The 26,380-nt window shown below is 50.0% G+C and overlaps 1 protein-coding gene across 10 annotated transcripts; it reads left to right on the forward strand.

The window, feature by feature from the left end:
• The first annotated feature begins 1,218 nt into the window (after positions 1–1,218).
• On the forward strand, positions 1,219–26,177 carry RNF223 (ring finger protein 223). Of its 10 annotated transcripts, XM_053280932.1 has the most exons (6): positions 1,219–8,301; positions 12,423–12,524; positions 14,994–15,790; positions 15,902–16,377; positions 22,132–22,260; positions 24,048–26,177. In XM_053280932.1, exons 5-6 carry the CDS (start codon positions 22,209–22,211, stop codon positions 24,911–24,913), a joined length of 918 nt encoding a protein of 305 aa, XP_053136907.1. In that variant the 5' UTR covers positions 1,219–8,301; positions 12,423–12,524; positions 14,994–15,790; positions 15,902–16,377; positions 22,132–22,208; the 3' UTR covers positions 24,914–26,177. The 10 variants fall into 10 exon arrangements, with proteins under 10 accessions (XP_053136907.1, XP_053136902.1, XP_053136905.1 ...); XM_053280927.1 differs by lacking the exon at positions 14,994–15,790; XM_053280930.1 differs by lacking the exons at positions 12,423–12,524; positions 14,994–15,790 and having other exon boundaries at positions 1,219–7,085; positions 7,981–8,301.
• Positions 26,178–26,380: the final 203 nt, after the last annotated feature.

The following is a 26,380-nucleotide window of genomic DNA, read 5'->3' on the forward strand; positions in this document are numbered from 1 at the left end:
TCCCTTCTCCCTCCCAAAGCCCCACATCTCTGCCTCCCCTCCCCCTCCCAAACCCTTTCCCCCACCCCCACCCCCTACCCTCCCTTCCCCCTTCCCTTACCCCCCCTCCCTCCCCCATCCCTCCCACACCCTCCTCCTCTCCACCCTTCCCCTCCCCTCCTCTCCCCCTCTCCTTTCCATTGCGCCCGCTCACCCTCATGGCGCTCGCTCACCCTCCCTTGGTGCCCTCCCACCCTCCCTTGCGGGCTCTCTCTCTGCCCTTGCTGGCTCTCTCTCCCCCCTTGCTGGCTCTCTCTCTCCCCCCTGCACTCCCTCTCTCCCCCATTGCTGTCGCTCTCTCTTTCCTTTTTCTCTCTTATATCTTTTTTTCTCCCCCTCCCCTTCCCCTCTTCCCCTTTCCCCTCCCCTTCCCCCTCCCCCTCTCCCTCCCCTTCCCCCTCCCCCTCCCCTCTCTGTCCTCTCTCCCCCTCCCTCTCTCCTGTGGGTGCTCCACCCACACGGACACAAACCTGTCTATGGAGCTTGTGGGCGAGTCCACCCTTGTCCTTTGCGGAGGCCATGATACTATGCAGCTCCATTTAAAGGACTGTGCATCGTAGGCTGGAGGTCCTTGCCCACAGCCTGAAGCCAGCTCTTTCTTTCCTTGGCTATTGCCTGCCCACCTTGGTTTCCCTCCCCTAAGCACAGCTGGGCCAGACCTCCTCCTCCTCCTCCTCTCTGTTGCCTTGACCCTGCCCGCCCTGAAGCCCATGCCTGATTATCGGTGGTGGGATGCTTTGTGTTCTTATGCAACTTTACTCTCTTTCAAGTGTGGGGTGCTGTGTTTCCAGCACACAGCTCAAAACTGGGGGGGAAACTGATCTTGCATCCCAGAGTAGTGCAGGGAATTTTATTTTATTTTTAGTGTCCCATGTTGGGCCACACACTGGGTACTTTGAGCTGCTTAATCTTTATTTTGCACTGTTTGTATCAAATGCTGAATGTCTGTGTGTTTTGTATCCTCTCCCTTCCCTCTCTCTACACACACACACACACACACACACACACACACACACACCGCCGAACCTTCACTGGCTTTAATAAAAGCACACCAGACTCTAATTCAGTGGGTTGGTTTTAAGATGAGTGGCTCTGATCTTCACACACTGAAGGCAGCTTTTGAAGAAGGTGTGGAGAAGGTGCTAAGAGTTCTTTAGCCTGCTGGTGGAAAGTGTGTGTCGCTGCCTCCTGAGTCAGGCCCTTGCTCCACCTCGCTCAGGGTTGTAAACACAGGCTGGCAGCAGCTCCTCCGGGGTTTCAGACAGGGGTCTTCTCCCCCTGTCTGAACTGGTGATTCTAGGGCAGGGCTGCTCAACTTTGGCTCTCCTGCAGACGTTGGCCTACAATTCGCATAATCCCTGGCTATTGGCCACTGTGGCTGGGGATCATGGGAGTTGTAGTTTAAAAACAGCTGGTGGGGGAGCGCCAAAGTTGAGCAGGCTGGTTTTAGGGCTTGCAGATGCTCCAGCATTGAGCCTACGGCCTCCCCTGTGAACAAATGAAGCGACCCATCCACTCAGATCCTGGGTTCATCCAGCTCAGTGGGTTTCCAAACTGTGGCGCTCCAGATGATGCCAAGCTACAGCTCCCATCATCCCCAGCTACAGCGGCAACATCTGGCGCACCACAGCTTGGGAACCCCCTGATCTGGCTGGACACTGACTGGCAGCAGCTCCCCAGATTTTGGGCAGGGGTCTTTCCCAGCCCTGCCCGGAGGGGTGCGTGCGAGGCAAGTGTCCTCTCGCTGAGCCCTCGCCGTCTCACCTGTGATTGCAGATGGGGGAACGCAGCAAGGTTGAAAGGGTCCTGCTTGGTGCGGACGAAAACCACATGCCATATGCCTTTGTGTCCTCTAGAGGGCGCAGGCTCACCATTGGATGGTCAACATCTGGATGGCCGCCATTTGCTTCCAGAGCAGAAAATAAGTTTTCTCAAGAACAGCGTAACTTTCCTAGTTATTGCAATGTGCATCATGCGGATTTTCTTTTTTAAGCGAACACCAATTTGCACACTGGCTTTATTTATTTATTTGCATTTCTATCCCGCTCTTCCTCCAAGGAGCTCAGAGCAGTGCACTTGGTTATCTTGATCCTCACAACAGCCCTATGAGAGAGGTAGGTCAGGCTTGAGAGATACACGACGGGCCCAGAGTCCCCCAGTGAGTGTATAGGAAAAAATCAATCTGCCATAGACCAAGTCAGACCCTTGGTCCAACTAACTCAGTGTTATCTACCCGGACTGGCAGCAGCTTCTTCAAGTTTGCAGGCAAGAGCCTCTCTCAGCCCTAACTGAAGATGCTGCAGGGAGGGAACTTGGAACCTGCCACTGAGTTACAGCCCCAGCCCATAAGGGGAATATCTTGCAGCACTCACATGTAGTCTCCCCTCTGAAAGCAAACCAAGGTGTCCCCTGCTTAGCAAAAGGGACAAGAAATGCCTAGCTTTCAGCAAGATTAAAACACAACACAGTAGCCTCTGAAAGGATTAAAATGTGGGATAAAAAGGCAATCATGAGAACACGGCAACCCAATGTGTATAACGTGAAGGAAAGACCTGCTGGAATAAAAAGGGTTTTATGTTTCATTTAAAACTAAGCGGGGCGGTGGGGTGGGGTGTGAGCCCTTGATCAAGGGGCAGGGAGTTCCACAGCCCTGGGGCCACCCCTGAGAAGTCTTGCCCACAAATGTGCTTCAGAAGGTGGCAAGAAGGGCAGGAGAGCCTTTCAAGGCGATCTCACAGGCCAGACAAAAACTAGATGGTTAAACCTTTGCTGGGGGGAAGAGATGTTCAACTCGCCCTGTCTCAGTGTCTCAGACATTTCCCTTCTCTGCACGCTCCATCTTGCCGTACAGATCGGCCCAAAAACATTGGGGGGGTGGAGGCGCTCCGAAAACGATGCTCAACCCCATACGAGGTGATCACGCTGAAAGCAGAGTGCCGTTGTAAAGACTTGGAGAGGGGGGAAATAGAAGGAAACCTGGATGCAAATTTGACAGCTGGGTCACTCCCGAGCAAGACTGCAATGACCTTCATTGCGACGGCAAAGTCTGACATCTCCGCCGCTGGGGTTCTGCACGGAAGATGACGATTCGAACCGAGACGGGGGGGGAGCGGTCGTTGGTGGTCCCTCTGGCATAGGATTCGGCACCCCTGAAAGAAGTTGTCAAGTTCCGAAGAGAAACGGGCCTGACGTGAGCTGGCGGCAGGGAAGCAGATCTGACGGGCAAAATGACTTGAAAACAGTAAGTTGTAAAGGCGCTGTGCGTGCTGGCAGGTTGATGCCCAATTATGCTCCCTTTCGGCTGCCAAAATCCTGACACGTGGGCTGAAGCCGCGGAGGGAACGGCACGGCGCGTATCCAATAACTCGGCGTGCCCATGCCGCTTTGCAGCAGGTGCTCTTGGGCCGTGCAAAGCAATTCTCCCAGCAAATGACACTGCTCTTGTCGAGCGTACCTTTGGGGAGAAAACCACTGTTTTGTCAGATGTTGACGAAAACATTGTTTCACGCGGAGGCAGCTGCGTTCTACTGAGTGAGGTCGCTGGTCTGTCTGACCCCGAGTTGTCTATTCCGAGGCGGTGCGGATCTGTAAGTATGTTTCTGTCTCTTCAAACCTTTTGCAGATTTCCAGAGTTGCAGGTTCTGCTGAGCTAAAGCAGACAGTTCACTGTTTAGGCTGGTTGAACCACTTTCTTTATTCCCCCTGCCCCGTGTAAATTGCTTGGAGAACTTGTGCGGAAAAGTGACGCCTAAATATTTGGTAGTAGGATGCTGCCAACCAGACCTCAAATGTTTGTGGTGGTAGGATGCTGCCAACCAGGGCTGTGTAGACCTCAAATGTTTGTGGTGGTAGGATGCTGCCAACCAGGGCTGTGTAGACCTCAAATGTTTGTGGTGGTAGAATGCTGCCTCTAGGGCTCAATAATAATTGTGTAACGTGTTGTGCAAAGTATGTTAGTTGTCATTCTGGGAGCGCCCAAGGATTATATTGCTGTGAGTGTAGAAAGGAAGAGAGAGATACGTGTATGATTTATTTATTTATTTTGCCCCACCCCTGCTTATGCAATAAATGTGTGGGTCAATTTGCACACACGTACCATCTTGAGAATTGATGACTGTTGCCATATTTACCCGAGCAGAAGGTGACACTGCATTTCAGACACCCCCTTAAAAATCGAGCTTATATAAAGGTTATACCTGTATTTACCCTAAAGGAAGAGGACCCTGCATTTCAGAAGACCCCCAATTTCTAACATCAAAGAGTCTTGGATTCAGATAAATATGGTGAAAGCAAAGGTCAGGGCAAGGTTGTCAAAAATCGTCGGAAACGGGGGTGTGCACGGAACCACTCTGGGCAGTTTGGTTTGAATTTGAACCGAACTGCCAGTCCGCGAATCGGTTTCTTCGAACCGGCTGGCGGTTCGGTTTGTGCACTCAAACCAGTTCGGCCCGGTTCAACCTGGTTCGACATGCTTGGAAAGGGGAATCCAGTGAGGATTCCTTTTTACAAGCATCGGGGGTCCCTAGCAAGTGAAACTGATCTGAAAACCGTACACATGGCGGTGGCTGCTCCCTTAGGCCCCGCTGGCGCAAGCCGGGGTTTGCTGTGCAGAGCGAGCTCATGGGATAAGGGAAATGCACTGGTTTCATGGTACACACAACTCCACGTGGGTGCTTGTTTAGAATGAGATCTGCTCAAGGGGATCTCGTGCCACCTCGAGGTTTTTGTAACACTGCCGATTTCTCCATCTGTGTTACAGACTTATCTGTGTGCCTGGTAGGAATGCTGAGAATTGTGGAATAACATGCCACAGGATGAGTCAGCATAGCTCATCCTCAACATAGAATTAGTTCGCATAAGGTTCAGCCACCCACGCATCTGAAGCTGTGTACACACCACATAAATGACTGTCTCTTCCTTCACGTTTTTCGGATCCAGTTTTGATTCTGGGGGTTAAAAGGTAAAGCGGTGCCGTCCGGTCGGTGTCGACTCCTGGCGTCCACAGAGCCCTGTGGTTGTCTTTGGTAGAATACAGGAGGGGTTGGCCATGGCCTCCTCCTGCGCAGTATGAGACGATGCCTTTCAGCATCTTCCTCTATCGCTGCTGCCCGATATAGGACCAGCGGGGTTAGGATGTGCTAAATTTTAGCGTTCCCAATTTCTGAGGAAATAAAATGGCCTCCCCCCCCCGCCCCATTTTGCTACAAGATAGACTCGGAGGCGGTAGAGGGTCGGATTCAGACTAGGGATCCCCTGTGAGCCAAGTCGTGCTTGGGTACGATGCTTGTCCCTCTCTCCTGCTGTTGCTCCCCGGCCACTGGCATTTAGAGGACAAATGCTTTTCCATTGTTCTGGAAACGGATAACCTTCAAACTTTCCGTTCTGATCTCGAAAGCAGCAACGGTGCCCCAGGGACCAAAATTCTGCAACTCCTCCCGGAGTGTCCCCGCCGGATCGGAGCCTTTCTAAAGATCCCAAGAACAAGAAAAGGGCCAGAGGTGTCCGTAAAAGCACCCGTAAACCTCCTCTGCCCTGTGGCTCCGGTTTCCCCTTGTAACGGCTTTATAGGTTTCCATAAAGGTGCTTTATTGCCCCAACGGACGTCACTCTTCCCCACTATATGGAGCCTTGGCATGTCAGGGTTACGATCAAAATAGGGAAAGGTACCAGCCCTTCTAAGAATATCTAGGCCTCACTATCCCCTACGTCAAGATCTGGTGGTTATTGCCTGGGAGGGTTTTACGGGAGTAATTGCTGGTTTCTGGTGATCCAGAAACTCTCCAGGCTTTTAAAAAGAGCCGTGACGTAGCTCTCATATTTGCTGTTTTGAGATCTTCTGCGTTGACCGGGGCGGCCTTCTTATGGGGCGGGGTGAGGCAGTTGCCTCGGGCGGAAGATGTTGCGGGGGGCACCAACAGGGCAGGAAGGTGGGAGGTGAGCTCGTCTTGTGGCAGCAGGCGGGAGCGGTCCCTTTTTGCTAAGCAGGGTCTGCCCTGCTTTGCATTGGGATGGGAGACCACATGTGAGCGCTGTCCGATATTTTGTCTGTATTTATTTATTTGATTTTTGCATGTATTTCCCACTCTTCCTCCAAGGAGGCCAGAGGGTAGGTTTATCCTCATAACAACCCTGTGAGGTAGGTTAGGCAGAGAGAGGCCTAGATGAATCAGAGAGGGAGAGCTGGTCTTGCGGCACTGAGCATGAATTGTCCTTGTTTCAGCCGTCAGTCTGAACAGAAGAACCAGCTAGAGCAGGAGAAGATGAGGCGTTTGAATATACAGCCGAACACATCAATACATCTGTTGCCCTGACAACCCAAAGGACGACAGTCCGCGCTCTGCAGTAAAGATGCAATGTGTGGCCTCCAGTGGGAGGAGAATCTGGACCGTTGCCCAGAGGCTCATCCACTGTCCAGGCGATTTACGATGCAGTTTGGGATTGACTTCTGCCACACTGCCTTGCTCCAGAGCCAGAGTTATTGAGATAGCTTTTGTGGGCGGGGCCTGGAGAACGGAGCCCCCCTCTAGCAGCTGAGCCTATTGGTGTTCTTGGCTCCACCCCCTCCAGGTATTTTGGTCCGCTGGGCATTGCCAAGGCCTTTGGGGCGGAGGAAAGAGCAGTTGGTTTTGTTGGCTCCGCCCCCTACAGAGAGGAGAGCTGGTCTGGTGGCAGCAAGCAGGACTTGTCCCCTTAGCTAAGCAGGGTCTGCCCTGGTTGCATATGCATGGGAGACTAGATGTGTGAGCACTGGAAGAGATTCCCTTCAGGGGATGGAGATGCTCTGGGAAGAGCATCTAGGTCCCAAGTTCCCTCCCTGGCAGCATCTCCAAGACAGGGCTGAGAGAGAGATCCCTGCCTTCAGCCTTGGAGAAGCCGCTGCCAGTCTGTGTAGACAATACTGAGCTAGATGGACCTATGGTCTGACTCAGTATATGGCAGCTTTCTATATTCCTATGTATTTATATTTACACTTATATCCCACTTTTCCTCCATGGAGCCCAAAGGAGTGTGCATGGCAGTGTTTATCCCCACAACAGCCCTGTGAGGTAGGTTAGGCTGGGAGAGAAGTGACTGGCCCAGAGTTACCCAATGAATGTCATCGCTGAACCGGGATTTGAACTCTGATATCTCCAGTCCTCATCCAACACTCTCACCACTACATCGGGCTGGCTCCTTAACTGGGAATGTCAGAAATTAAGCTTGGAAGAAGAACCGGATGACATTTTTTTGTAAAATATACAAAAGCCTGAGTCTTTACCTGCCTTTTTAAAAAGAGAATGAGGGAGATGGAGGAGTGGACGTCTGTTGGGAGAGCATTCCAAAGCAATGATCGAGAAAGCCCTGTTCCGTGTGCATGGGGAAATTCAACAGGTGCAGCCCATCTTGATACAATGTGCACTGATGAGGGAGCATGACCCGTTGGATGTTTGCCTGCCTTGTCAGCATTAAAGGCACAGGGAGTGGGAAGGGAAAGGCAGTACCCCCAATTCACACATTTGCCTTAGGCTGGCTCGTGAGTTTGTTGCAGAAGTGAAATTCCCTTCTTGTAAAAAGAAATGGGGAGAAAATGTGGGGCAGGGATCTCCAAGGAATCCCTTGAATCAGATTTGGCAACCTGGGTCCCCTGCAACCGAGACTCCTGGATGCCACTGACTACAGCTCCCATCACCCCCCTGCCAAATGCTGCAGGGGGTGGTGGGAGTTGTAGTCAACAACCTCTGGGGCATCCCCTTTTACAGGGCACCCTCGTTGTGACCCACATTTCTGCTACAACAATACCCCAAGGCTAGTGGCAATGACATTTCTCTCTCCTTCCCGCGCGCTGAAGCCGCGGTGTGCTGGTATCGCTCGATTAATCCTCTTCAAGCAGCTGCCGCTCTCTCGAACTCTGCCATGAGCCCCCTTTTTGAATCTGTTTCTTTTCTCTCTCTCTCTCCATAGTGGCAATTTCCTACCGAATGGCGTTTATCTCTAAAGCAGCCAGACTCACTCGCTTTCCCTTATCACAGCAGTACTCGGCAGCTCCGTCGCTCTGTGTGACGCGGAGGGGGTGGATTAACGTCACCGACAGCACCCTCTCTTACCTCACAAGAGATGTGGCCCCTGACTTCGGAGGACTTCTATTGGATGAGCTGCGATACGGGGGAATCGTGATACGGGGGAATCGTGATACGGGGGAATCGTGATACGGAAAAGAGCACTCTTCAGCGCCCTTTGGAGCTCGGGGAGGAGGAGAGAAGAGCAACGGGACGGAAAATTCGGGTATGTACAGATTGCCTTGCCCAAGTGGTTGTTTGGGGCCCCAAGTAATTTGGAGCTGGTGCCACGGTTCAGTGGTCGTGCATCTGCTTTGCGGCACGCAGGAGGTTCGAGGTTCGATCCCTGGTGACACTTTCGGCTAGGGCTGGGAAAGTCTCACCTGAAATCCCGGAGAGATGCTACCAGTCAGTGCGGACAATACTGAGCTCTGACTCAGTCTGGCAGTGTCATGATGTGTTCATCGGAAGCAGCCATACCTCAGTGGTAGGGAGCTTTGCAGGCAGAAGAGCCGACGTTCTAACATCTCCTGGTAGGGCTGGGAAAGTTCCCAGTTGGAAACGTCCAAGAGCTGCTGCCTGTCAGTGTGAACAATGCTAAACCAGATGGACCAAGGGCCTGACTTAGTCAAAAGGCTTCCTTATGTTCCTATCCTATGTTTCTCAGAGTTCCTTGGGGATGGGGCCGAAACTCAGTGGTATTGCATCTGCTTACACGCAGAAATCTCAGGTTCGATCTTGGATAGTGTTTCCAGGTAGGGCTGGGAAAGAATCCTCCCTGGAACCTTGGCCGGCTGCTGCCAGTCAGTGTAGAGTAGACAATACGGTGTGAGATGGGCCAAGGGTCTGACTTGGTATAAGGCAGCTTCCTATGTTCCAGGAAATAATTTCCCCAAGGAAGGGAGCTGGTCTTGTGGTAGTGAGCGTGAAAGGCCCCCTTTCCTAAGCAGGGCCCACCTTGGTTTGCATTTGGATGGGAGACTACAGATAAGCACCGTAAAACACTCCCCACCCTTAGGAGATGGGGCCATGATTCAGCGGAAGAGTCCCTGAAGTCCAAGGTCATTCCCCGGCTGGGAAAAGACTCCTGCCTGTAGCCTCGGAGAGCTGCTGCCAGTCAGTGTAGACAATACTGAGCTAGATGGACCAAGGGTTGGACTCAGTAGATGGCAGCTTCCTCTGTTGCTTTGTCGCCAGCTCTCTTTGTGACTCTGCTTCGTGTCGATCGATTCCCCGTGCTATTTTTCCCCCTTAGTAGCTGGCGAACATGTTTATAGCTCCATCTCCAGGGCCCGAACGGATGTGTTTGTACAGGGAAAGATATGCAGCTTCGTTAGGTTGGGATCCTGTCCTTTGATCACAAGGGTCAGCTGAGGAGAGATAAGGGCCACCTTTTCTTAATGGCTCCGGGTTTGGTTTCAACCAGATAGACGAAACGCCAGCGCTTTCCAGGGTGGAGACAAACAAAACAAAAAAAGCCGTGCGGATTGGGGTGGTTCAGTCGTGTTCCATCTGGAGCCGGGATGCTAAAGCCAACTGTGCTAAGAGGCACCTCGGGAAGTGGCTTCTGTCTGAACCACTTCTCTTTATACTGAGCCATCTTCTCATTCCTTTTGCTAAGTCTGAGTGTAAGCTCCTTGCAGGCGCGGCACTATATTCCCAGTCCTTGTGCGATGTGAACTAGGCCTGGGCCGAATCGGATCGGTAAAAGCAGACCAGGTCTGATTCTGTCTGTCTGTCTGTCTATCATATTTCTAGACCGCCTGATATAGACATCTCTAGGCGATGAACACAGTTAAAAACGTAACAAATATAAAAACAACATAAAACAGTTGAAATTCAGACAACAGAAAACCATCTGTTTTCATAAAACAATCTCAGTGCTTAAAAGCATTAAAAATTTCTACCCAGATTAGAGGGTCTTGGAGAGTCCGATCCCAAACTTGCACAGCCAAGTTCGGATCGGACTTTTCCGACCCCATTTGGGGGGCGTCGCTTTCCAGAGCTCCAAATGGTGCCAAGAGTCTTTTTTTTTTTCTTTAGTGATTGCTGTTGGTGGTGGCCCCTTTCAGGGGCCCCAGAAAATACAGCAGAATTGAAGCATGCTTCCATCTAGCTTCTAGGATCTCCTGGAGCCGGGCGGGTGAGTCACCCAGGCATGACAACTACCAACAGCCACGGGGCTTGTTGCCTGTCAGGTTCCCCAAACCATGGCTGCCTAATTGTTCCCTCCCGCTGAGTAACTGGTGCTCATGAAAGGGATCGTGACGGCTCTTCCTTCAGGCAGCATCTTCAGGTGCTGTGAGCTTCTTGAATGGACATTCTGTCCATACCTCTGGGAAGCAATTAACTGGGGAGCCTGTGTGAAGCTCAGATGCTGAGTCCACCTTGGCCTATTGGGTATATAAACACCACGGAACCATCCAATATGGAGGCTATGGAATCTTCCCCAACATCCAATATGGAGGCTATGGAATCTTCCCCAACATCCAATATGGAGGCTATGGAATCTTCCCCAACATCCAATATGGAGGCTATGGAATCTTCCCCAACATCGAGCCCTTTGGCTGACAGCACCAAACCATCCTGAATTTCTGTGTGTGCGCTCTCTCTCGCTCTCTCAATCTGCACAGACACACCTTTGTGTGTGAGTGTGTGCACAGACACACACTTTTCTGAAATTATCCCCATCCTTTATTTTAGTACATATTCCATCCTGCTTTTCCTCCAAAGAGTTCACACGGTTCTCTTCCCCTCCGCTATTGAGTTCTTACACCAACCCTGTGAGGTGCGTTAAGGGAGAGGGTGGCTGCCCCTTTGCTAAGCAGGGTCTGCCCTGGTCTGCATTTGAATGGGAGGCTACATGTGAGCACTGTAAGGTATTCCTGCCAGGGGAGGGGGCCGCTCTGGGAAGAGCATCTGCATGCAGAAGGTTCCAAGTTCCCTCCCTGGCGGCATCTCCAAGGGAGGGCTGAGAGAGACTCCTGCCTGCAACCTTGGAGAAGCCGCTGCCAATCTGTGAAGACAATACTGAACTAGAAGGACCAAGGGTCTGATTCAGTAGAAGGCAGCCTCCTAAGTTCTGAAGATTTGAATCCAGGACTCCCGGCTCCTAGCCTGACGCTCTCAACGAACTTCACTGTTTTTCAAGCAAAAAGAAGGGGGAGGAAACCTTTGGCATAGAACCTTCCACATGAAAGCCATTTCCCACTGTGCTGACTTCTGCCAAAGCTTTGGCTGAAGCTTTGCACCAGCCCAATAAACAATTAGTCAGAGAGGCCAGCCCTGGCCCCCAGGCCTTACAGTGCAGGGTGTTAAAAGGCCAAACTGCTTCATGAGGACTAGCGACTCCAGCAAATTGAATATTTAACTAGGGGACTAGTGTGTAAAATTAAACCTCACCACCTCTCTCAAGATTCCGGCTGCCACTTTGGGTTCCCTGTCCTACAGCCTCCGGCATTTCCTTTATGCCCACCCCACCAACGTGATGCAAATACCTTTGTAGGTGACGTGTCAGCATTAAAGGAACGCAGGAGTCAATTTAACTTAGGATTTTCTGCAGTGACTGGCAGTGGCTCTCCAAAGTTTCAGGCAGGGGTCGTTTCCCTACCTGGAGATGCCAGGGATTGAATCCGGGACCTTCTGCTTGCCAAATAGGAGCTCTAGAATTGTGCCACAGATAACCCTGGCGAACACATAGCTGCCAAACAGAGTCAGACCCTTGGTCTGTCTAGCTCAGAATTGTCTGCACTGACTGGCAGCAACTCTCCAAGATTCCAGGCAGGGTTTTTTCTCAGCCCTACCTAATGGCACAGTGTGGGAATGACGTGCCTAGCGAGCAAGAGGTTGCTGGTTCGAATCCTCACGCGCATGTGTCCCAGAATATGGGAAACGCCTATATCGGGCAGCAGCAATCTAGGAAGATGCTGATACCAGCAGGGGTTAAATCTGGAATCTTCTTCATGACAAGCAGATGCTCTTCCACTAAACTGCGAGAACCATAGTTGTTTGAACAAAGTCAAACAAAGTTGATGTCAGGCAGACATTCAACAGATGCAGCCTTCCCCCGAGGGAGGGTGAAACCAACATGGCAGCCCCACGCCACATGTTGGAGAACGGTGGCATTGATTTCTCAGAGCTGAGCTCATTGTCCCCTGACTGGTAATTGCCTGGGAAAAGGATCTGCAATTAAGCCCGGGAGTATGGCAGCTATTCCTGACGTTAGGAAATGCATCGGTGCTTGGGCTGTGAGTCACAGGGACCTCGCCAGTCAGTGGACGATGATATCAGCCCTTTTGCACCTTCGGGGCGATTAGGATAGTTACATAACTATGCTCCGTGTCTCAGCTGACGGCAGGAAGGGAAGAGGATTCCCGCAGGATGAGCCAGAAGACAGACCAGCACGATCCAGACCTTGCCTGTGCTCAGACTGACCACCGCTGCTATCAGGTGGGGCAGTGATTGATCTTTCGGAATAGCCAACTCAGTAGTCTGGAGGAGAGACGGAAACCATGCCCAGATAGCCCCACCCCCTTTTAGCCACGCCCACAGGGCCCCGATCCCCTTCATCTGTCTCCCTTCTTGAAAGAATGTCAGCAACATTTCCCTTCATCTAATGAATGCACCACTGGGAGACCTTCAAGGCCGAGTGGAAGACAAATAATCTTGGAGATAATCTATCTACCATGTTTCCCCCAAAATAAGACAGTGTCTTATATTAATTTTAGCCCCCAAAAATGCACTAGGGCAATTAGCGGTACATCAGAAATTACTGCTAGGTCTTACTTTCGGGGAAACAGGGTATGTGGTCGCTCAGAGTCAACAACAATTTGACAGCACTCAATCAATCAATATCTATCTATCTATCTATCTATCTATCTATCTATCTATCTATCTATCATATTTGTATAGCATATTTTAAAACGGTGCAGATGAAAAACAGGGCGACAACATGAAAGCCATGTAAAAACGATGCTGGATTGATTGATCGGACATATTTCTATACCGCCCGCAAACTTGCGTCTCTGGGCGGTTCGCAATTTAAAATCATGTCAGCGTTAAATCGTTACCATTTAAAACCACTGGCAACCCGGACGTGAAAAGTATTAAAAACTATAAATCGAGTCGACAGCTTGGCTGGACAAATATGTCCACAGGGCCTTTTTGAAAGTTGCCAGAGATGATTGATTGATTGATTGATTGATTAAATGCTGTCAAGTCGGTGTTGACTCTTAGCGACCACATAGATAAATTCTCTCCAGGATTATCTGTCTTCAGCTTGGCCTTTTCGGCCTCTCAGTGTTGCATTCATAGCTGTCATCATCGAGTCCATCCACCTTGCTGCTGGTCATCCTCTTCTTCTCTTTCCTTCCTATTTTCCCCAGCATTATGGACTTCTCAAGGGAGCTGGGTTTTCACATAATGTGTCCAAAGTATGATAGTTTGACCTTGGTCATTTGTGCCCTCGAGGGGAAATTCTGGATTGATATATATTTACATGTATTTATTTTACACGGATATTTCCTTCTCCCTCCAAGGAGCCCAGAGTGGCATACATAGTTCTCTTTAGCACAACAGCCCTGTGAGGTAGGTTAGGCTGAGCGAGATGTGACTGGCCCAGAGTCACTGAGTGAGTTTTGTGGCTGAATGGGGATTTGAACTCAGGTCTCCCCAATCCTAGTCTAGCACTCTGACCACTGCACCATGCTGGTTCATTCTCCGTTTTTGGAATTGTTCACCCACATGGGTCACGTCTTGCTTTAATAATTGTCTGTGTTTGTGTAGCCTTCGTTGAGCTTGCTCATAGCTCAGTGGTAGAGCACCTCCTTTGCATGCAGCAAGTCCCAGGTTCAATCCCTGGCAGGCATCTCCAGATAGGGCTGGGAAAGACCCCCATTTGAAACCTTGGAGAGTCGCTGCCAGTCAGTGTTGGCAGCCCTGAGCTAGAAGGACAGATGGCCTGACTCACTAGGCAGCATCCATAGCTCGATGGTGGAGCATCTGCTTTGCAGCAGAAGGTCCCATTTTTGATCCCTGGCAGCATCTCTAGGTAGGGCGGGAAAGACGCCTGCCTGAAACCCTTGGAGAGCTGCTGCCAGCCAGTGTTGACAACACAAAAGATAGATCAAGGGTCTGATTCAGTAGAAGGCAGCTTCCTATGTTCCTATCTCCCTACTTTTGAGACCCAGAGTGGTGTAATGGTTAGAGTGTTGGACTCGAACCCAGGAGACCCGAGTTCAAATCCCACCCTGTCGAGCCACAAAACTCACTGGATGACTCTGGGCCAGTCACGTTTCTCTCCGCCTCGCAAGGTGGTTGTGAGGAGGAACCTAACCATGTAGGCTCCCTGGAGGCAGAGGGAGATGTAAATGTAACCAACCCACCAACAAATACTTCAAAGCTTGATCAAGTGGTTATCTGGAAAACAATGCGGCATGCTTGTTTTATACGTTTGTATCGGTCGTTGTTTGTAGACGCAATACAGATGTTTGTGTCTCGGGTTTTGATTGAGGTTCCGTTTGTGGTTTTTACCGTGGGTCTTTTGGCAACCTCGTCCCACTCTGTGGTTTCTTTCCCCGACCCAACAAGACCCTACAGGTCTCTGTTGGCCCTCAAGATCCCTGTTGGCCCCCAAATTTGGCCCATCTGCACACAACCCTCTGTGATCCAGATGCCCGCGTCTTAATTGAGCATTCCCCTGAAAAGCCCAGAAATGTTTCTACAAGTGCAGATTACGCTCGGCAAAAATACATGAATGCATCTTTTGCCGTCGCTCAAAGTGCATGTTCTGTGTGCTTACAAGGGAGGTGGCTTTATCAACAGTGATGAGGAGTGTAATGTACTTAACAGAGTCTTCCCTTTCCCCTTCATGATAAATAATGGGAATTCTCCTGCCGTTTTTGCACTTCATGCGAGAAGAGTCCTTGAGTGCCTTCCCCGATGTTCGTACCAATGCTAATGAAGGGGAGAAGGGAAACGTGGCCGCGCCAAGGGAAGATGAAACCTGCCACCGGAAAAGAGTCTGCATGTCAAGAGAATTTCAGCTCTTGTGCATTGCAAGCGTCTAGCCCTTTGCGAAGACATCTCAGCTGCTTTTTAAAAAATCAAGTTTCTAGCCCTTATGGAGAAATCCCAGCTGGCTGTTTGTTTTTTTAATCAAGTGTCTAGCTTTTATGGAGAGATCTTTTGGTTTTTGTCTTTGTTTTGGTTTTTAAAACCACGTGTCTAGTCCTTATGGAAAAATCTCAGCTGCTTTTAAAAAAAACAACACCCCCCACACACAAAGTTTCTAGCCCTTATGGAAAAATCTCAGCTTTTGTTTTTGTTTTTTAAAGGACGTTTTGAGCCCTTATAAAGACATCTCAGCCACTTTTTAAAAAAAAATCATGTTTCTCGTCCTTATGGATTAATCTCAGCTGCTTCTTAAAAAATCGAGTTTCTAGCCCTTATGGAGAAATCTCTGCTTCTGTTTTTTTGTTAGTTTTTTTAAGAAGGCTGAATAAGAGATCCAGTGCTTGGTGATACATTTCCCATGCCTTGTACAGGCCTCCCTCTTTCCGATCAAGCACAGAATACATTCTGCAAAACAATAAGATTAATCATAGGTATCCAACCGTGATGTAGAAACGGAAAAGGCACAAAATGATCCAAGTTTACAGCATAAGGTTGCAGGGTCCAGTTTTCCTTGGGCGGCCTGGAGACAAAATTGTTTGTTTGTAAGTAAGAGTGGTGTATACATCACAACTCTGTATGTGGGTTATGGGTTCTGTGTGTGGCTTATGGGCTGTAAGCAGCCCATAATAATCTGGCCCTCTCCTCCTATACAGGCTGCCTGGGACAGGAAAATTCAAGCACGGCCCTTCTTAGATCTCGCAAAGGCAAGCTAACAAACGAACAGGCTTCCCAGAAATCTGTGTCCTTCAAAAGCTGGCCCAACCTGTCCTGTTTGTCAACATGGGGAGGCCCGCCCTCCGTTTCTGTACCTGCCGAATCAGCCAATCAGCGCCTGGCATTATAATTGGAGCAGACAGGTAATGCTGAGGAGTCACCTGCCAAACCAGAAGCTATAAAAGCTGCCTGAGTCACTCCCCGGGTGCCAGTGGATTTGTACGGAGTCGTTCGAGGCCACCTGTGGACAGGTGAGCTTCCTGCCCCAGAAGGGTTATCGGGGCAAAACGACCGAGGGATCTCTTCTGTGGAGAATGAGCAGAGGCGACTTTGAAACGGAAATTCGGATCCTCCGAGGATAAGAGCGAAACTTCTGACATGATCTTCTGCTGTTGACGTTCAGGACCCCGGACAGGTATGTGTCTCTTGTTTGCTTCTTGGTCCATAAAGTTTCTTCCAAAATTGTTTGGGGAGAAATCCAAGTGGCTCCCGCCCCCCCCCCACTAATATTTGGGATCTGATCCAGCAGGAAGCGCCTTTATGCCTTCATCTCAAGCTCCTCTTGAGATGTGCAGATCAGTCATCCACTTTCCGACTCTGCCACAGAGGTGCTAAATGGCCTTGGGCATGTCACTATCCTTTAGCCTGCATTTCCTCGTGTGCAGCACAGGAATGAAGCTCTTTTATACGGAGTCAAGCCAGCTCAGGGTTGTCTGTTCAACCAGGCGGAAGTTCTCCAGGGTCTCGGGAAAAGGTCTTTTGTATCAGCTGCTCCTTTTTAAAAACGGGGGGTGCCGAACCTGGAGCCTTCTGAGTGCAAAGCGGGTTTTCTGCCTCTGAGCGACAGCCCTACAATCTGGTTTATTTTAAAATGAATGCATGTACAGTCATTCATACATGAACATGTACAGAGCTGAACAGGGCTAGCGATTTCTTGCAATATCCGCCCCCAAGTTTTTTCTTAAGATCAGTCCATTGAAGTCACTAGTATGTATTGCTTTCAAGAGTCCCTGGGAAATTGGTGTTGGTTCCCTGAGATCCCTGGCCATTTCTGGAGGTGTGGAGACCTTAGAAATCTTGGCTGGAATGAAAACTGAAGCAGCATTTTCTGTTGCAACCAGCCGAGGGAATGGAGCACCTTTTGGAGAAAGGGAGTAGAATACCAAATTCCAGGATGCCTGTATTTATTTTCAAAAGTAGAAGCAATCAGTGCTTCTCTGGGTGGGCTGGAGTCTAATTTAAAACCTGTGGTTCTAAATTGTGTTAAGGTTTTCATTTTTAACCTGTCTTATGTTGTTGCAAACCGCCCAGAGACGGATGATTGGGGGCAGTCTGGAAATTTGCAAAATAAACAAATAATAAAATAAATAATTTGGGATGCCTTGAAGGGTTAGGAACATAGGCAGCTGCCATATACTGAGTCAGACCCTTGGTCCATGTAGCTCAGTATTGTCTTCACAGGCTGGCAGCGGCTTCTCCGAAGTTGCAGGCAGGAGTCTCTCTCAGCCCTATCTTGGAGATGCTGCAAGGGAGGGAACTTGGGACCTAGATGCTCTTCCCAGAGTGGCTCCATCCCTTAAGAGGAATATATCTTTCAGTGCTCACACATCAAGTCTCCCATTCATATGCAACCAGGGTGGACCCTGCTTAGCTAAGGGGACAAGTCATGCTTGCCATAATGGCGCAGCGGAGAAAAGGCTTGATTAGCAAGCCAGAGGTTGCCAATTCGAATCCCTGCTGGTATGTTCCCCAGACTATGGAAAACACCTTAATCGGGCAGCAGCAATATAGGAAGATGCTGAAAGGCATCATCTCATACTGCGTGGGAGGAGGCAATGGTCAACCCCTCTTGTATTCTACCAAAGTCAACCACAGGGCTCTGTGGTCACCACGAGTCGACACCGACTCGAGGGCACACTTGACTTTTATCACAAGACCAGCTCTCCTCCCGGGTTAGGAGGGGACAGTTTCAAAGGACACCAGAGGGTTAGATTTTGGATGACTCCACGTTCCCCACACTTTGCAAAGCAAACATCCTTCCTGTGGGTCATGCCATTGCCTTCAGCATGGCAATTTTGTCCCGACAGAAGCAGAGAGGAAGTTGACGCAGGGTGGAGATGATCCTGCTCCTAGGGAGACATGCTCCTCAGACTGAGCCATGCAGACAGCCGACTGACTTGGCAGGGAAGTGAGAACATAATTTGCAGCACAGGTGTCAAGAGGCGGGGATATTTTCATCTTCCCAGGTCTGTTGACAGCTGAACCCTTAAAAAAAAATTAATCTTCCACTAGCCTTAATATTAGATTTAAAAATTAAATCTAATATAGATTTAAAAATTAAATAACTGTAATATAGATTTCTATTGAATATATCTCTTAATATAGATTTAAAAAATTAAAGCTAGCTATGTTGTTCCAACAGCAGGACCTCAGCAGAGGCGCCGTGTTGAGGACTGTGAAAGGGCACATGCTTGAAGCTGCCTACTGAGTCGAGCCATTGGTCTGTCTAGCTCAGTATTGTCAGCACTGACTGGCAGCAGCGCGCCTGGGCTTCAGGCAGGAATTTTTCTCCGCCCCACCTGGAGATGCTAACAGGTACTGAACCTGGGATCTTCTGCATGCTAATCAGATGCTCTCCTGCTGAGATCTGGCCCCATCTCAATCTTCCTTTTCCTCTAGGAAGCACCTCTGTGACAGGGCGAAGGTTTGGGACACCGGGCCAGAACACGGCCTAGGTGTTAGCACAGAGTTTGGGGTTGGATTTTACCTCCTTTCATAACAAAATCAAAGGGCTTGGATTGGATTTCAAGTTTGTTAGTGTTTCCCCTGCAAAATGCATGTGTGTTTTCCTCACACTCATATGCTATAGGAAATCCTTTCCCTGGGAAAATATCCCCATCTAAAACCACGGAGAGCTGCTGCCAGTCGGTGAAGGCAACACTCAGCTTAGACAGACTCAGTTTGGTAGCTTCATTCCTCTGGAGCATTCATAGTTCAGTGGCAGAGCACCTGCTTTGCATGCAGAAGAATCCAGGTTCAATTCCAGATCTCCAGGTAGGGCTGGGAAAGATGCCTGCCTGAAACCTTGGAGAGCTGCTGCCAGTCAGAGTACACAGCACGGATGTTGTAGAAGCCATCCTCATAAGTAACACTGAATGATAGAGTTGAGGCCTTTGAATGGTCACTTCTAAGTAGGGATGTGCATGAAATTTGCTCAAATCGATTCGAATCTGAATCGATTCAAATTTGAAACCATCTAATTCAGTGGAGATCCGCTCGAATCGATGCAAATGTGATGCGACTTTGGGCGAATTTGAATCGATTCGCGCAAATCTCCACTCTCTTCCATTGTTTTGAATCTGAATTTATTCAAGTGAATGTTGTGCACATCCCTACTTCAAAAGTATACGCAAAGCAGGTGATATAAACAAGCACTTAAAAATTATCCTGCTGGATCAGACCACAGGTTCATCTGGTCTAAGGGAGGAAGCTCTCAAACAGGTTACAGTAAAGAGGACCAAAAGGTAACAGCTGTCGGTCAAAGATATATTGCCATGGAACCAGGAAGTTCCATTTTAGCTATTGCAGCACTGATGGAGCAGCTGTGATTATCCTTGCAGGGAGTGCCAAAAAACTCCCTCCCCTTCCAGGAACACTTTATATTTTTATGTCTTCAAAATATTTATACCCCACCTTTAGGTCCAGGTCCCCAGGGCAGTTGGGAACAATTAGCCTAGATAAAAATCACAGTATAAAACTATAAGAAAAGTACAGGAACAGCCAGTCCTAAGTCCCCAGCTAGAATTGGCCGGAATAATATTTGAGGATCGTTGCAGTGTTCCTGGATAACCCAGATTGTATCTGAACCGGTTGGGGTGCTCAGTATCCTCTGGGGGAGACGAATGCTCCTTGTGTTTTTTGACAAAGTCTGAACCCCAAGAGATGGGTAAGGGGTGATTGCATTGCAAGACAGGAGGAGAGCCGGTCTTGTGGTCGCAAGTCATGAATTGTCCCCTTTGCTAAGCAGGGCCCACCCTGGTTTGCATTTGGGTGGGAGACTACATGTGAGCCCTGGGAAGAATGCAGTTCTCCTTGCCGGCAGAAGGTGCCAAGTTCCCTCCCTGACAGCATCTCCAGACAGGGCTGGGAAAGACTCCTGCCTGCAGCCTTGGAGAAGCCGCTGCCAGTCTGGGTAGACACTACTGAGCTCGATGGACCGATGGTCTGACTCAGTAGAAGGCAGCTTCTGATCCTTTGCTCCGTGCAGAAACGGCTGCCATTTTACCCTGTGTCTGGAAGCAGGGACGATAACACAGAGTAAGCTGTAAGTGAAATCATGCTGTCGCCAACTTTCCGTCTCTGGGGTGGCCTAGACGTTGCCCCAAATCCCTATGGCGATTCCTCCCCCCGTGATGACCTAAATGGGGCGGGGGTGTGTGTGTGTGTCTGGCTCGTTAACAAAGAGTTCAAGCTTCTCGTTTGTATCTGTGAATGTCGAAAACGGATGGCTGGAAACGGGCATGTAATTCTAAAAAGCGCCCACTTAAAATTGGATTGGGTGAGCCATCTCCTGCGGGATCTTTGGGATCCTGTGTGCGGATCACACGTAAAAAGACCGGTGGGAATGATGCCGGTTAATTGGGAGCCTCTGACATCCTGGCGAGCACGTGCTGTCTGCATCTCATGGGTTGACTCAGCCTTGGGACTCCTTTGCATTCCCCTGCTCAGTCTAGCCTAGACAGGTTCAACTGGTTGAGCGGGTAGGCGGGAATGAACCTTCCCCCCCCAGGCTCTCCGCATCCTGACTGTTTTCAGGGAGCCCCCCTCGTGAGACAAGCCGTTCCATGCCTTACCAAGCCTGGTTGAAATTTGCACTTGAGAGAGAGAGTTGGGTGTAATGGTTAGAGCAGAAATGCGGAGAGGAGAGCTGGTCGTGTGGTAGTGGACGGGACTTGGACCCTTTGCTAAGCAGGGTCTGCCCTGGTTTGCATTTGAACGGGAGACTTTTGAATGTCTTATTGAATGGTAGAAGCTGCCATATACTGAGTCAGACCTTTGGTCCATCTAGCTCAGTATTGTCTACACAGTCTGGCAGCGGCTCCTCCAAGGTTGCAGGCAGGAGTCTCTCTCAGCCCTATCTTGGAGATGCCGCCAGGGAGGGAACTTGGAACCGTCTGCATGCCAGCATTTTATTTTATATGCCACCCCATACAAAAAAGTCCCTGGGCGGCTGACAATCTAAATATGTAGTCTCCCATTCAAATGCAAACCTGGGTGGACCCTGCTTAGCAAAGGGGACAATTCATGACTTGCCCCCACAAGACCTTCCAATCTCCTTCTCATGAGGGTGGAATAGGAAATACTGGGCTCAAACGCCCAGACTGGGAGCCCAGTATGCAAATTCTTTCTGAAAGTGAGCATGGGGTAAGAAATTAGAACAACAACATTCCACCAGCAGAGGATAAAGGAACAAGGAAGGCACAGAAGGGAAATCCAGAGGGTGGTTTTAACTCAGGAAGTTTCCCCCTTTTGCCATATCATTCAGGCAGCAAAAACAGTCTTCCCATTTATCTCCTGTGGACTTTGCTGTGTCAAATTCCAGCCTCTGAAGGAACCAGGAACCTTCTCCGTTCATAACTTCCTTGAAAGCATTTGATCAAGCCTGGTTTTGCACAGAGGTTCTGATTCTGTAGATACTGAATGGATGGAGGAAGGAAGGGGCGATCACAACCTTGGCCACTGCCAGTCAGAGTAAAAACAGTAGTGGGGTAGATGGATCAGTGGTCTGACTCCGTAAAAGGCAGCTTTGGGTGATCAAAGGCACCATGTTTACCCGAACAGAATATGACTCTGAATTTAAGATGCCCCCCCCCCAATTTCTAAGATCAAAGCCCTTGGAGAAAACAGATACATTTGGTATGTGCATGTAGCACTTCCCTGCCCAATCAGCTGGTAGCTGCAGTACCACTTTCTGCCTATTGCCATGGTGGGGCTATAGAGCAGCACAGATCAAGCCGGGAGTTCTCTTGGCTTGCCATCTGCCATGGATGCACCGAGTGTTGAGTGCTTTCCAGAAGGCCCGTGGCAAAAATCCCCAACCGTAAATTAAAACTGGCGTTTAGATCTCCGCTCCCTCTACCTGCTGAATAGTTCTCTCTATCTGTCTTAGGCTTGTGCACAGCTGCCATCAACCGCCACTGCCCAGCAGGATAATAGCGAACCCTAGCGAGATCCCTTGTGGATTTCATGGAGACCGCATCACTCCTCTCTTCTCACCTTAGGAGAAGCACCGGTTGGGGTATGTGTGTTTTATATATATTTTTTCCTGGGGACGTTGCTCTGCTTTTAACTCCTCTGCTCAGGCAGAGGAACTCAAGGTGACGGGAGGTGGTAGTGGTGATGGCAGCTTTGGGGCAAACCAAGACATGAAGGTTCAACTTAAAACCAGTCTTACCAGACTGAACCACAGCTACTTCTAGTCCAACCTCCTGTTTCTGGCAGCGGCCAATCAGATGCTTCAGGGAAGCCAACAAACAGGGCGCTAGAATGACTGCCCTCCCTTGCTTTCCACCGTCAGCTCCTGGGATTCAGTGGTAGAATGTCCCTGCCTGTGGAGGCTCCACTCTCTGTGAACAGAGCTGATAGACCGGTCCGCTCTAAACAGAATAATCAATGACAACTTTATAACAAGCTGTTCTCCAGTAGCTCACAAACCTATCACCTCTTAGGCACAGTGAGACTCGAGTCATCCCCTGAGATGATAAAGGTAAAGTGTGCCATCAAGTCAGGGTACCGATGGCCAAAATTCATGGGCAGTCGATAGACCGTTTGATGGACCACCGGCTGGTTTATTGTAGGTCACCCGATGCCGCTTGGTTGCTGAAATGTTGGTGTGTGTTTTTTAAAAGTGCGACTAAGTTAAAGAGCGGTCGAATCCATTGCCGGGCGTAGGCTCCTGAGCAAGCTTGGCTTCCTTAAGGCTCACTTCACACAGTTTGGTTATGTCAAGAGAGGCAGGCTGAGTGCATCCTGACACCCACCTGTGGCCTGTTGGGATTCTAAGCCAAAGAAAAGCCGACCATGAAAAGGTGACGTTGGCCCAGCCCTGCCTTACACCCCAGAATTTTAGGGGGGCCCATAAGTATCTTAGAGAGTGCCGCCTTCTACATGATCCCCACCACACGCTAAGGTCATCTGAGGAGGTCCGTCTCCAGTTGCCACCAACATGTCTGGTGGCGACTCAGAGGAGGGCCTTCTCGGTAGCTGCTCCCGGGCTGTGGCATGCACTCCCGGCAGAAATCCGTAATCTGAGTTCATTATTGGCCTTCCGGAGAGCCCTTAAGACCTATCTGTTTGGCTGGGCCTTCCAGGGCTTTTAAACGGTTTTTAAACCGTAAAGTTTCAGCCTGGTTTTCCAAGGTTCTTACAAACTGTTTGAATTGTTTTAATCATGGTTTTATGTTGTTTTTGTAGTTTTTGATTTTAATAGTTAATTGGTGTTAGTTTTGTTTTAATGTAAAGCACCATGAGTCATTTTTGGAAGGGCGGAATAGAAATCAATCAATCAAATAAATAAAAATAAATAGGCACCAGAATGGGGCAAGCACCCCCCCCCCGGCAAGCCGCTTGACTGTGCCCCACAGCTGACTCAAACTGGAAACTATAATATAGCTACAGTCCTCAGCAGTGGGGCTTCTCAAACTTGGGTCCCCAGATCCTGCAGAACTATAGCTCGCATGATCCCCTGCCATGATGTCCTGTGTGGCAGGGGATGATGGGAGTTGTAGTCCCACATCATCTGGGGGGCCCAAGTTTGGGAAGCCCCACTAAGCGTGATCGCTAACTTTATTTCGCATTAGCTATCCCCTCCTGAAGGTTCTGCCTCTGAGGTCTGTCATCTATTTTGGTTGATGTCTCTTTCAGAAATCGAACCGGGGGATCCAAGCCCCCTGCCCCAGAACTGCCCGTTGCTCCTGCTGTATCCCCCACAGTATTATTTGGGGGCGCAGCTCTGGAAATATCTGTGCCGGTGAAAACATGAACTATATTTTGTTCTAACCAACGGTTTCCCTTCTGCCTCCCCAGATTCTGTCATGTCCTGCTTCACCCAGATGTGGCACACGGAGGTGCCGGACTCTCCCCCTGTGAGTCCCGTGAGCCCCATCCCGGCAGCCCCACACGAGATCCCCATTCCTCTCAGCCCCATTGTGATCACCTCTCCCTCCGAAGGCAGGCCCGGGGTCTGCTCCCCGATATGCTCGCCCCTCTGTTCCCCGGTGGACGGCAAGACGCGGCTGGGCTCCCCGACGGACCGACCCACCTCCCCGATCGAATGCCCCATCTGCTTCAACACGTACGACAACATCTTCAAGACCCCCAAGGTCCTCCACTGCCAGCACACCTTCTGCCTGGAGTGCCTGGCCCGCCTGAACGCGGCCCAGACCCTGCCCCCCAACTGCGTGGCGGATCAGCTGCCGTGCCCCTTCTGCCGGCAACTCACGGACATCCCGCTCGAGGGGCCGCCGGGCCTCCAGACCAGCACAGACCTTCTGGCCACGCTGCCTCCCGAGCTGCAGCGGGAGAAGACCATCTGGCTGGAGGGCACCAAGCTCTGTTGCCGCCAGTCGTCCGATCCGGAGGCCGCTGACAACTGCATCAGCATCGACGTGGCTCTGAGCAAACCGGAAGTCCCCGCACCGCCTCCCGAGACCTTCCTGGGGCGGCTCTCCCGCTGCGCCATGTGCGACGACTGGAAACGTATCCTCCTGCTCTCGGCCTTGATCGTCATCCTCTTCTGTATCATCCTCTGGCCCGTTCAGTGTGCCCTCAAGACCGGCAACCTTCGCTGCTTCGCCACCAGGACTTATACCTTGAGTAGACCATACTACGTGCCGTCTCAAAATCCAACCACACTGGCTCCAACGGTGGCCGATGTCGGCTTGACGGAGTGAGGCGTGACCCGGTCAGGTGCCAGGCTGTCCCGGTCTCCGGCACGACCCCGTCAGCACCTTCTGCCCTTCCGATGGCTTGGGAGCCACACTTGCTGCCCTTTTGAGTTTTTGAAACGGCAGGTTTTGTGTTGGCGCTTGTACATTTTTAAAAGGCCCGAGGGTTGGAAACCTTGAGGGCAAGACCTCAGATCCAGGCCACTGAGCCCTCTTGGGTCGTCAGTACCATCTGGGGCTGGGGGACTAAAGCTTGTGGTGACGCTTGACCAGATTTACTGTGCCCCTAGAAATGGGGAAGGAGGTCGCCTTGGGAGGTTTTCAGCTTTGCAAGGCTTTCAGTTTTCATGCTCGGGGTGGCCACAGTTGTGATGATGGTTTAAAAAGTGTTTTTTCAAACATGACTCTCCAGTTTGTCATTTCCATTCCTCTGATAACTGCCAGGAATGTGCTCCAAAGATTTCCTCCATGGAGTCTTTTCATTGTGACCTCCAAGCCTGCCTTTAACCGTGTTTTTTTTTTTTTTTTTGCTCTGTGCAAAAATGATTGCAATTGTACCCTAATGCTTTGCGGGTGGAGAAGGAAAGGGCGACAGGAGCAGAGGAAGCTGCCTTATACGGAGTCAGACCATTGGGCCATCTAGCTCAGGATCGTCAACACTGACTGGCAGCAGATTCCAGGCAGAAGGCTTTCCCAACTCTTTGTGGTGATGCTAAGGATTAAACCTGGGACCTTCTGCATGCAAGCTTGCAAGTGTTATTTCACTGACCTGTAAGTACAAATATTGCCTATTTTCCATGTCTAGGGGAGCAGATGTTGCCACAAATCACTATGAGCATTCGTCCCCCGAGATAATACCGCGGGCCAAAATTTGTGGGCCTATTTCTGCACTTTTGACCCTTTAACTTGAAGGAAACTGCGATTCTGAATCCAAAAAGCCTCCAGTGCATACCTCCGGATTCGATACCTTAACGCTGTATCACTCCGCTGGCTGTAAAGAAGACAGCTGATCAGGTCAAGAGAAGACTCTGTGCATATACCTGCTGATCTTCAGCAAGCTTCCAAAAGACTACGACAAAACTTGAAATATTATGATGTCCGTGGTTCAAATGAGCCCGGCCTTGCCTTTTAAAGACCATTTAGGACTTTCTTTCCACAGACGGACTGCAGCCAGAGTTGGAAAAAAGCTCATCTATCTATCTATCTATCTATATGCAAAAGGATGTATTTAATTTTATATGCAATAATAAACATTTCAGTTTTATACACATGGGGGATGTGTGGCTATATCTGTATTGGATTCTTGGGTTTGGCGAGAACTTAACGGCGGGGATAATAAATTGTGCTGGAATCTAGATTTCGTGGCAAGGACTCCCACCTTCGGTAAGGTAACAGTAGCCCTGGCATCTTGTGTGAGACAAGATGCCTTCCAAGATCATCATGGACAAGATACCTTCCTCCGTGATGTCTCTC

Source organism: Hemicordylus capensis, chromosome 16 (assembly GCF_027244095.1).
Source record: "Hemicordylus capensis ecotype Gifberg chromosome 16, rHemCap1.1.pri, whole genome shotgun sequence".
In the NCBI taxonomy this organism is placed as follows: Eukaryota; Metazoa; Chordata; class Lepidosauria; order Squamata; family Cordylidae; genus Hemicordylus; species Hemicordylus capensis.

Bases quoted from the DNA above. Each gene is read 5' to 3' on its own strand.
- RNF223 (XM_053280932.1), top strand. From the start codon at position 22,209: ATGGAGACCGCATCACTCCTCTCTTCTCACCTTAGGAGAAGCACCGGT. The intron at 22,261-24,047 runs GTATGTGTGTTT...CTGCCTCCCCAG, and splicing joins TAGGAGAAGCACCGGTTGGG to ATTCTGTCATGTCCTGCTTC.